This window comes from Microtus oregoni, unplaced genomic scaffold, assembly GCF_018167655.1.
Source record: "Microtus oregoni isolate MIOR12 unplaced genomic scaffold, Mior012 000006F_ref0000085, whole genome shotgun sequence".
In the NCBI taxonomy this organism is placed as follows: Eukaryota; Metazoa; Chordata; class Mammalia; order Rodentia; family Cricetidae; genus Microtus; species Microtus oregoni.
In genome coordinates, this window is record NW_024543065.1 from 42,542,008 (window position 1) to 42,553,268 (window position 11,261).

General features: G+C 38.8%; 2 protein-coding genes across 2 annotated transcripts in view; both read left to right on the forward strand.

Moving 5' to 3' along the window:
- Window positions 1–1,271, forward strand: part of LOC121449829 (killer cell immunoglobulin-like receptor 3DL1) — a 38,656-nt gene extending 37,385 nt beyond the window's left edge. The window contains exon 6 of the mRNA XM_041654500.1: window positions 1,067–1,271. Coding sequence (XP_041510434.1) covers window positions 1,067–1,271 — 205 coding nt within the window. The remainder of the gene's footprint in view (window positions 1–1,066) is intronic.
- A 155-nt stretch (window positions 1,272–1,426) lies between these two features.
- On the forward strand, window positions 1,427–7,942 carry LOC121449830 (killer cell immunoglobulin-like receptor 3DL1). Its single transcript, XM_041654501.1, has 7 exons — window positions 1,427–1,799; window positions 2,121–2,426; window positions 4,814–5,107; window positions 5,812–5,850; window positions 7,009–7,176; window positions 7,650–7,696; window positions 7,796–7,942. Exons 1-7 carry the CDS (start codon window positions 1,427–1,429, stop codon window positions 7,940–7,942), a joined length of 1,374 nt encoding a protein of 457 aa, XP_041510435.1.
- The last annotated feature ends 3,319 nt before the right edge of the window (window positions 7,943–11,261 follow it).

Sequence of the window (11,261 nt, forward strand, 5' to 3'; positions counted from 1 at the left end):
TTACTTCTGTCACATGCAGATGTTCTATGGATGTTAATAGATGTTTACTATTAATTCTCACCTGAGAATAGATTTGGGTAAATTGGATGCAACCCTGGACAGGATAGCATTGATGTCAGTTTCCCATGTTTCACTATCTCGCTTCCTCAGTTTTCAGATCAGATGCTTTTGGTAGCTGGGTTTCCTGGTACAGTAAATTACTGGCCACTTATCACAATCAGGAACAGGTTTTCACTGGGGTACTTGAAAGCCTCTGCCTGCGCAGTGTTTCAAGATGTCCACACAGGTTGGTGTCTATATGGTCTACTGTCTCTTTTCTCAGAAACATCTCCCATGTGGATGCAAAAGAATGACCAAGATTCATGGGCTGGCAATCATGAGTCCAAATAATTTTTATCAACAAGTGACTGAAGAGGCAGAACAATGCTGTTCTCTCAATGTTCCACATGCCAGGAGCCTGAAATGGTTAAGAAACTAAATGTCTGTGTCTAACTTGTCACTCAGTGTAGAAACATGAGCCGATGTGACCTCTGTGAATGAAGCTCTGAGTAGTACAAAGGATTCATTCCTCCTGTTTGTTGTTAATTTTCTCGGTTCGGTGGTCCTGGGGACTGACTTCCCTCACGGCTGAGATATTGAACATTCACAATGTATTTCTAATTCAGTATTGTTAAGTTTCTAGAGTCTATGAAGGTGAGTCAAAAACACTCCTTTTTTATAACTTCTTGGCCATAATTCCAATCTGCCTTTTCACAAATGAATCTTTTCCTCAAATCCTCTGATATAATTTCCTCTTAAATTACATTTTTTCACAACTAAATCTACTTCATTATTTAATACTTACTCAAAATTCTCAATTAACATATCATAGCATAGAAAGATATTCCATATGTACATGGTAGCTGGGTGACACACAAGACATGAAAATGACACTTTTTGTTTGAGACTTTCCTTGGAAAGATATAACACAGGCAATTCTGGTAACCCCGTAAAGGAAACCCAGGACAGACCAAACAATGATTGCATCAATATCCAAATCTTTGAACTTGTTTTTTTTTCTCTGAAGGACTTGTACATCTATTGAGATTACTAATAGCAGTATGGATACGGGTTTAATCGCTGAAACAAGGGATGACTCAAAAGCATTACTGAAAACACATCTCAATATGGGTGATTTTTATGAAAGACAAAACCATGGAGCTCCCTGCACAACTTTCTGGCAGCTGAATGGGTCTTGGATATCTCCTTTTAGAATTCAGCAGGAAAAGTAACTTACAGTTTCTATCGAGCAGGAAGGGCCACTGGTGAATCTTGCAAGTTTCAGCCCTCAAATATATTAATGTTTGTTTACCTCTTGAGTTCCCTGTGCCTTTAAAGCTCTAACATTGAAACAGAGATGTTTCAGTTCAGAGAAAAGAGTCAAACGATGGACCCTGAAGAAGTAAAATTTGGAGACACTGATCTCAGGAATGAAGGTGAATCACTAAATATTTTACTCTGTGTATCTTCTACAGGAATTAATGCCAAACCTTCACTGTCTGCCTGGCCAAGCAATGTTGTTCCTCAGGGACAGAATGTGACCCTCACTTGTGACACTCACAACAAGTTTAACATAGTCATGCTGTACAAAGAGCATGGGGATCCAAACCTTCAGGTCCATAAAAAAATGTTCCGGAGGAGTCTTCTCTTGGGGCCTGTGACACCAGCATTTGGAGGAACCTACAGATGCTATAGTTATAAACATCAATACCATACTGAACTCTCATCACACAGTGAGCCTCTGAAGATCATAATTTCAGGTCAGAGATCATGTTTGCTGTGCCTTTTCATTCTCCCAAACCTCCCCATAGGAGAATTTTTAAAATGAGTTCTAGTCAGAATCTCAGCATTATAAAGGAATATGCTACACATGCAATTGGAAAATATTGTGCTGTTACCAGGGTCAAATAAGTGGGAAATGGTCCATAGAAAGATGGAGGAGTCTGTGTACGAGCAGACATAAAAAATGAAAAGGACACTGGGATACTGATAAAAAGAACAGATTAAGGGGAAAATAGCATAGGATTTCTGGGATACATAGATTGATAGTAGGTTCGTGCTCACAAACTTTTTATTCCTAGGAATCTACAAGAAACCTTTCCTCTTGGTCCTACCAACTCCTCTGGTAAAATTAGGAGAGAAGACCACATTGAAGTGCCACTCAGAGATTATGTTTGACATTTTCATTTTGACTTCACATAGAATGGGAATAAACAAGGACTCTTATCAGCTCTCTGCAGAATATCATTTTGGAGGATCCAATGCCAACTTCCCAATAGGACCCATGACACCTGAGCATGCTGGGACTTACACATGCTATGGTTCTTACAAGCATACACCATATGAGTGGTCTGAATCCAGTGACCCTGTTGACATAAAGATCACAGGTAAGAGGGTGTTACCTGGTCACCAGCCTCTCTGTGATGAGAACAGTTATTATATAGACAGCATGTCCTAGATGAGTATGAGAAGCTTAGAGAAAGGCAGACTTGGAGAGCATATTACTGACATAGATGATAAAAACAGAGATACAAGAACAAACCATTGGTTGTAACATAAAGCACAGATACAGGGATGTCAAAGGAATCATACCTAGAGATAAATAGAATGGAACAGCTCTTTGAGACTAATATGTATCAGAAACAATGGCATCCTTCTACTAATGTTCAAAGGCCTAGAAGTTTATAATTTTGTTAGGCTTCTCCCTCTAAAAGGCATCTGTCAGAAGACCTAGACATATAAGTCTGATCTGTATTCATGTGCCAAATGCGGTTGATTCTTCATGGGTCCTGAGGTCTTGGTACAGAAGGCACCCATAGAATTTCTGTCTGGTTTGACAGTTCTTCCATGCTTGTATTTGACTAACTATTCATCAAAGAATAGCATAACCCTAGGTAATTAAGTAGACCACCAGTCTGTCTGTTCTCTATATTTCCAAAATGTTGTCAGCCCATGTTTCAAATTCATTCACACATTCTAGGATTGGTGAAAAAATCCTATAGTGGTTCCCCCCTGGAATAGACATATGCAAATAATATAGAGGCATGAACATATGTTGTAGGGAAAGGGGCCCCTATGGTGTAGGAGGTCCTTTTGTATTTGTATTGCTTTCCTTGGTTATTAAAGAAACTGCCTTGGCCTAGTTGATAGGGCAGAACTCAGGTAGTCGGGGAAGACAGAACAAAATTCTGGGAAGAAGGGCAGAGTGGCAGATGCTATGAATCTCTGGCCTGAGACCGACATAGGTTAGAATCTGGCCAGTAAGCCATAGTCACATGGTGATACACAGATTTAATAGAAATGGGTTAATCAAGCCGGGCGGTGGTGGCGCACGCCTTTAATCCCAGCACTCGGGAGGCAGAGGCAGGCGGATCTCTGTGAGTTCGAGACCAGCCTGGTCTACAAGAGCTAGTTCCAGGACAGGCTCCAAAACCACAGAGAAACCCTGTCTCGAAAAATCCAAAAAAAAAAAAAAAGAAATGGGTTAATCAAGACGTGAGGGTTAGCCAATAAGAGGCTAAAGCTAATGGGTCAGGCAGTAATTTAATTAATACAATTTCTGTGTGGTTCTTTCTGGTGTAAACTAGCCAGGAGGGGTGAAAAACAGGCCCTCTCTCCTTGCAACAGAAATATATACAAACAGGCAGACTGAGAGAAAGATTCAAATACTGAGGAAATAGTAAGCATGGCATGTGTGGGAAGAAAAAAATCTGCAAAATGTTTTAAGCTTAATATTGGGTATTTCAAAGCAGAAATAGGGAGCAAATGGTACAATACACTTGAGCAGTAAACACACTATGAGAACCAAGGGAGGGAAGTTCATCATGGCCCCTGTTCAAGGAAACAAACACATTCATGGGATATTATGTCCTTTGAAAAGAGAGATCCATTAACACAGATATGGGGGGAAAGGCAAGATATAAAATTAATTACTTAGAATGAAGTCAGATTCTACATTTTTAATATACATAGGATGAGGAAGTTATAAGTCATGAAATTGGGAACAAACCATGAGAAGGGGAAGGATATTAAGAAAGTGGAATGGAAAAGAGAAGAAATACACACGACATGGAAGGGGAAATGAGGGGGAAGGACCAGCTAAGGTTGTATAAGGGAAGCGATTAGGAAGAAAATGTACAAAATGAACTGTCTGAGAATGTCTTAATGAAGTTCATTGCTTTATATCTTAATTAAAACAAAATAATAAGTATCTCTAATTAACCCAGTGATTGACAAAACATTTGGAAAAACTGAAAGTATAAAGAACAATGGGAAAAGGAATGAAATCAGTGGAAATCGATAGAGAAGAAGGAATGATAGCATAAATATGACCAAGATTACATATATAAACATGTAACAACACTTAAAAAAAGAAGTGACAAAATTATGTAATTATACGTTAACTTCAAATTTTTAATGAAAACAAATATAAAATGCACTAGTTGAATGTTTCATAATAAATCCAATTACTACATAAATTAAATATCTGTTTTATAAAAACAAACTTAAAAAGAAAGATGATATGAACTAATGAATATCAAGGCAGAAACGGTCAAAAAGTGAGAACTGAAATAAAATATATCGGTATAGGATTGCAGTCAGAGATGAGTAAGGTAATTTAGAAGAAAAGAAGGAGATGGGAAAGAAAGGGATGTAGTGAAGGGAAAGATAAATGAGAGATCACAGAAATAGAAGCAGGGAGATAGATCACTGAGGAGTGACTGAACACTGGTAAGGAACTCCTCCTCCACTGTCTCTACCTCCTTCCTTCTAGGTTTGTACAAGAAACCTTCCTTGTCTGCCCTGATGGGAACTGTGGTGACATCAGGAGAGAACATGACCTTGTCCTGCATCTCTGAACATCAGTTTGACGTGTTCCATCTGTCCAGGGAAGGGGTGCCTCTGGGACATGGGTTACCTGCAGAGCAGAGCCACAGTGGAACATTCCAGGCCAACTTCCTTTCTGTTCCTTTGATCCAGGCAGAAACGTATAGATGCTATGGTTCCTTCAGGAACTCTTCCCATGTGTGGTCATCCCCAAGTGACCCATTGTACCTTTCTGTCTCAGGTAAGAAAGTCATCTTATATGTATCTCGTATCTTGTGACTAAGGAGATCCTAATGAAGCCATGTCTGAGAACCATTTACTGGTGATAGAGAGACTCAGTAACATACACATATACATAATATGTGTGTGTATACAAAAAAATATTAATCAGACAAAAAGGCTATCAATGTAAGGGGTGTATGGAAAAACCTGGAGGAAGGATACCTGAGATGTGCTGAAGAGATTAAAAGAATAAGAAAAGAGATACAATTACATTTCATTTAAGAAGTTTTTTAAAAGATATAGAGTTTAAGAATGAATATCAAATTACAAAATAATAGATAAGAAGCCTCTCAAACAATCCTTATCCTGATCGGTCAGCCACACTGAGATGTGTATGTATCCATAGAGAATAAGAAAAAGGTCAGGACAGACTCATTAAGGATAAGATTGCAATCAGTTTGGACAGATCACAGAAGGAGCAGCCTCCTGTTCTCTCCCTCACATAGCTCTCTCCACAGTATTCCTATTGACTCATCACAATGTGAAATAAACACCTCAAAGCAAATCACATAATGGCATCCTATGATTCTAAAGGCTCAGCGCTAAGAGGTGGAGTAGGTGCTGCTTACTCTCAAATTTAAAGGACTTTGCATGTGGGGAATGCACATAGCCTTTTGATAAACTATTACCCTCTCCTCTCCTCTTCCCTAGTAAACTCATCAAGAAATTTCACTTCATACACTGAACCAGACTCCAAAACTAGTGAGTAATTTTCCCCTTCTCTATTGTGGAAACTTGGGGACCAAATGCTCTTGGACTCATATTTTGACTTGCCTTCTTCACATCTTAGTAGTCTTAACATCATCATCTCCTCTCTCTTATTCTTAAACTCTACAACTCCAGAAGTTTTTAGGAGCATCATGGGAACTGTACCTGAGATCTCCTACAAGTAAAAGGAAAAACAGATTTAGCCCACTTCCAGGAACAATGAAGTGCTCTTTCTAGCTCAGTTTTTCCTGGAAAGAAGATCATAGAGCCTGAAAAAGGAAGCAAGCAAGCAGAAAGGACAGTTTTATAAAAAGATATTACCTGTGATAGACTACACTAGACTTTACTTTAGCCCTTTGGAAGAATTAATAGTTTGATTCAAGAGGGTTGTAGATGTAGAAGTTGCTAACCAGATTAAGTGAGCACCGGTATAAATCTCAGCTTAAAATAATGAGCACATGACCTTTACCCAGTGTCCTGCAGTTTTCTGCCACAGGAAGAATGTCCATATATTCTTGCATGTGTGGACTTCTGCTGGTGCATGGACAACTTACTAGCAACAACACTGCTATAACTGACACACCTTTGCCAACAGTTATCAATTACCTATCACCACTTGACTAGGGGTGGGACTTCATGTCCACCTCCCTTCTCCATGATGGGATTTTTGTCTAGCTTGATCTTGCCCTGCTCTTTGGCATGTTATCTTGCCCTCTTGTGAAGTTCCCATACTAAGCTGCCCTCAGTGTATAGAAGACAATTTCCTTATAGTTATCCAGAGCATCTTTTTTAAATCTCTTCTTCCATCTCTTTAACAATGATGCTGAATATTTGGAGAAGGAAATGAGATGTAAACATCTCATTTAGGACAACGAATTCTATGGTCTCTTATTCTCCACAGCTTGCCCAGTTGTGGGTATCTGTGTTAATCACCACCTCTCACAAATATAGAATCTGCTCCTGAGAGTTGATTCTTTAGAAGTCAGTTTAGTACTATTTCCATAGAGCAGAATATTATTAGTAGGTTCTCCATCAAGATGCTTTTTCTAAAAAACTATTATATTAATTATCCTCCAATTAATGAATACTATGCAGTCTATAAAAATGGGGATCCAAAGTTTTACCTCTTATTGGGTTTACATCTCCCTCTAGATAACCACAGGATCATGAATATTCTGATCGGGCTGTCAGTTACCATGATGTCTGTTTTCCTTATCATCCTCCTTTATTCTTATTGCTCGGCCAAAAAGAGTAAATCTCAGAAACAAGCCCGTAAGTGTCATCTGAGTAGTGTGAGAAACCAAGACTGGAAAAATACAGGTATGTGTTCCTCATTTACAAAAGGATAGTTGGAATAATACAGGGAAACTGAGGCAGGGCTTTCTAAGCAGGAAAGAAAGTCTTGCACTTCACCTTATTTCTCAGACACTAATTCCTCAATGCACTTTTGCATCTTCACCTCCAAAGCATACACCTAGGAGAAGGTTTTACAAGAGCGAGAGGGAGGGAGAGATGAAAGGAGAGATGGAGAAAGGAAAGGAAAGAGGAATTGAAGGACGGAGTGAGGGAAGCAGGAAGGAAAGGAGAGAGAATATACTAAAAAAGAATTACTAGGGTACAGCATTGTGGGATGGGGCTATAAACATAGATTGGCAAAACTTCTGAATCTAATTGATAGCAGGTGAACAACCTTGTGTTTTACTCTATCTCTCACTAGTACTTTGTATTTGAAATGAGAGTGCAGAAGTACTTTATTATATATGTTTGTTTACTTCTGTACACTAAAATTACAGCTACCATGGACCAAGAGTGTGAATCGAAAACAACACTGAACAGACAGGTAGGTCCTTCTGAGACTGCCTCTTCCTAAAGTCTAATATTCCTTCATAATCTGCAAGACAATGTATATATATATCCCTTAATATTTACCTCTTTTTAGAACCCTGAAAGACAAGAAGTGCAGGAGGTGGCATACTTGGAATTTGATCAGTTGATCTTCAAACAGAAATTACCCACTGCCATTTCTCAGATTCCAAAGGAATTTTCCACAGATCCCACTGTGTACGTGGAATTCAGGAAATGTTAAGCCGAGATGAAATATCTTCTTTACCTCATGAGTTCTCAAGGAAACCTCTGATCTTAGCCATTCTGATCAGTGAAAGATGGTATCTCCGAGTCATTTTGATTTGCATTTCTCTGATAACTAGAGATGTTGAGCAACCTTTAAATGTCTTTCAGCCATTTCAGCTTTCTCTGTTGAGAATTTTTTAATTGGATTATTTGGGATTTTGATATCTAGTTTCTTCAGTTCTTCATATATTTTGGAGATCATTTGGGATTTATGAAGATCTTTCCCCATTCAGTAGGCTGCCATTTTTGTACTGTTGTCTGTGTCCTATGCCTTACAGAAGCTTCTTAGTCTTAGAAGGCCCCATTTATTAGTTGTTGTTCTCAGTGTCTGTGCTACTGGTGCTATATTTAGTAAGTGGTCTCCTGTGCCAATGTGTTCAAGGCTACTTCTCACTTTCCTTTCTATGAGGTTCGTTATAGCTGGATTTACATTGTGGTCTTTGATTCATTTGTCCTTGAGTTTTATGCATGGGTGTAGACATGTATCTACTTGCATTCTTCTATGTGTCTACATCCAGTTATGCCAGAGGGCTTATCTCTCTGAAAAGTGGATGGTGGGGGGGATAATGTGGGAGGAGCAGGAGGAAGGGAGGGAAGGGGAACTGGGATTGATATGTAAAGTAAGAAAAGATTGTTCTTAAAAAATAAAATAAAAAAGAAACATCTGAAGAAGTCTTCTGTGGAGACCACAGCTCTTTGACCAAACTAAATGGGGTAAAGAGTTCCTTTGGATTACATATCTTGCACAATCCTAGGCCACACTCCATTGAGGGAAGTCAAGTCAGGAACCTGGAGACAGAAACTGAAGCAGAACTGATACTGAATTGTTCCCTATGCCTTGCTCAGCCTGCTTTCTTGTACACCTGGAATGACCTCATGAGGAGAGGCACCACTCAAGGTAGTCTAGGCCTCCCCACATGAATCAAGAAATGCCAAACAGACTTGCCTATAGGCTAATCATATGAATGCATTTCTCAGTTGAAAGTCCCACTTGTCTAGTGACTACAGCTTGTGTCACATTGGTCAAAACCACCACTATTTCACTATCCCAAAGGTTCTCTTTTGAATTTTCCTGCATCTACTATGAGACGCATCTTTGTCTGTCTGTCTGATTCTTTGCTCTTTTGAAACAGGGACTTGCTAGATAGCCTCCAATTTCAGATCTATCTGCCTCAACCTCCCAAGAGATAATGTTACAGGGACTGTGAGCTCCCTGAAGAAGGAATTTTATTTGAAGTCTCTTTAATCCAAGTTCCCTTCCAAAAGTGTTTCTAGAATTCAGCAGAGAGATGCTTTCAGGCCCAGGTGACATAATTTTTTTAATCCAGTTATGCTGTGGGACAATAATCTTTTATCCTGTCACTTGTATTATTTTTAATAAAACACTGACTGGCCAGTAGCCAGACAGGAAGTAGAGGTGGGGCAACAAGAACAGGAGAATTCTGGGAAGAAGAAAGCTCAGTCTAGAGTCATCACAGAAAAAGCCAGACACAGAGCAAACAAGATGAGAACGCCTCACTGATATAAGATACCAAGCCACGTGGCTAACATAGACAAGAATAATGGGCCAATTTAAGATGTAAGAATTAGTTAATAAGAAGCCTGAGCTAATAGGCCAACTAGTTTATAATTAATTTAGACCTCTGTGTGTTTCTTTGGAACTGAACAGCTGAGGGACTGGGTTGGACAGAAAGCTCTATCAACACAGTTATAGCAAAAAATCAAATAGAACATCTGCAGGAAAATGGATGCAACTTAAAACCATTATGTGTAGCAAAATAAGCTGGATTCAGGAAGATAAATACATGTATACATTTATGTGTAAAATAGATTTTAAATTAGATTTTTACTTTTTAGTTTTGTAATAACTTTTAGATTGGCATACAACATATGGTATTTCAACATGACATCTTTATACATATTTATCTTACTGTGTGTATGTGTGTGTGAGAGAAAGAGAAAAAGAGAAAGAGACAGAGAAACAGAGAGAGACAGAGAGAGACAGGGAAACAGAGAGAGAAGAGAGAAGGAGGGAGAGAGAGAAAGAACTAGAAAAAGTATCATGGGAATAAATGAAGAGTTCTCTTAAAGTAAGTTTTTTAATTTGGAGAAAGTTTCATATGTGCATGAAATGTGTTTTGATCATATTCGATGCTCACTGCAATCCCGCAAATGGCTGTTTCATAAAGTGTAGGTCACCCTTTTCCAGGGCTCAGGGAACATCACAAAATAAGGGGCAGTGAAATGAACATGAGAGCCAGAGAACAGGAAGGAACGCTGTGAAATGTGAGCCTCTGAGTATAGCTATTACACACATGAACTCACAGCAGGTGTTATTACCTAGTTTATCAATAAATATGAATATGCAGAAGTCTCCAATGGCGTGGTGAATAAAAGCCCTTCAGGTATATTCTCAACAGTGGTGTAGTAGGATAAAGTGCTGAGACTCCTTTCTAAATATGTAGGCAATTGCAAATGTCAGTGTTATCTTGGTGTTACTGCTGTTTTGAATTTTAGTTCTAAATGTCACCCTGACACAATCTAGAATCACTTCAAAATAGAATCTCAAAGAAAGTTTGTCTAAATAAGAGATAATTGGCCTATGGGCATGTCTGGGAAATTTTTTCCTGTTTAGTTTAATTGGTATGAGGAAACTTAACCACAAGTTAGGAAATGACACCATTTCCTAAGCAAAATATCCTGGACTGTTTAAGAGTGAAGTAAATATTCCATACTTTCTTCATCCATTCTTCCATTGAAGGGCATCTAGGTTGTTTCCAGGTTCTGGCTATTACAAATAATCCTGCTATGAACATAGTTGAACAAATGCTTTTGTCATATGATAGGGCATCTCTTGGGTATATTCCCAAGAGTGGTATTGCTGGGTCCAGGGGTAGGTTGATCCCGAATTTCCTGAGAAACCGAAACACTGACTTCCATAGTGGTTGCACAAGATTGCATTCCCACCAGCAATGGATGAGGGTACCCCTTCCTCCACAGCCTCTCCAGCAAAGGTTATCGTTGGTGTTTTTGACTTTAGCCATTCTGACAGGTGTAAGATGATATCTCAAAGTTGTTTTGATTTGCATTTCCCTGATTGCTAAGGAAGTTGAGCATGACCTTAAGTGTCTTTTGGCTATTTGAACTTCTTCTGTTGAGAATTCTCTGTTCAGATCAGTGCCCCATTTTTTAATTGGGTTAATTAGCATTTTTTAAATATTTATTTATTTATTTATTATGTATACAATATTCTGTCTGTGTGTATGTCTGCAGGC

Bases quoted from the DNA above. Each gene is read 5' to 3' on its own strand.
- LOC121449830 (XM_041654501.1), top strand. From the start codon at position 1,427: ATGGACCCTGAAGAAGTAAAATTTGGAGACACTGATCTCAGGAATGAA. The intron at 1,800-2,120 runs GTCAGAGATCAT...TTTTATTCCTAG, and splicing joins TCTGAAGATCATAATTTCAG to GAATCTACAAGAAACCTTTC. The intron at 7,697-7,795 runs GTAGGTCCTTCT...ACCTCTTTTTAG, and splicing joins AAACAACACTGAACAGACAG to AACCCTGAAAGACAAGAAGT.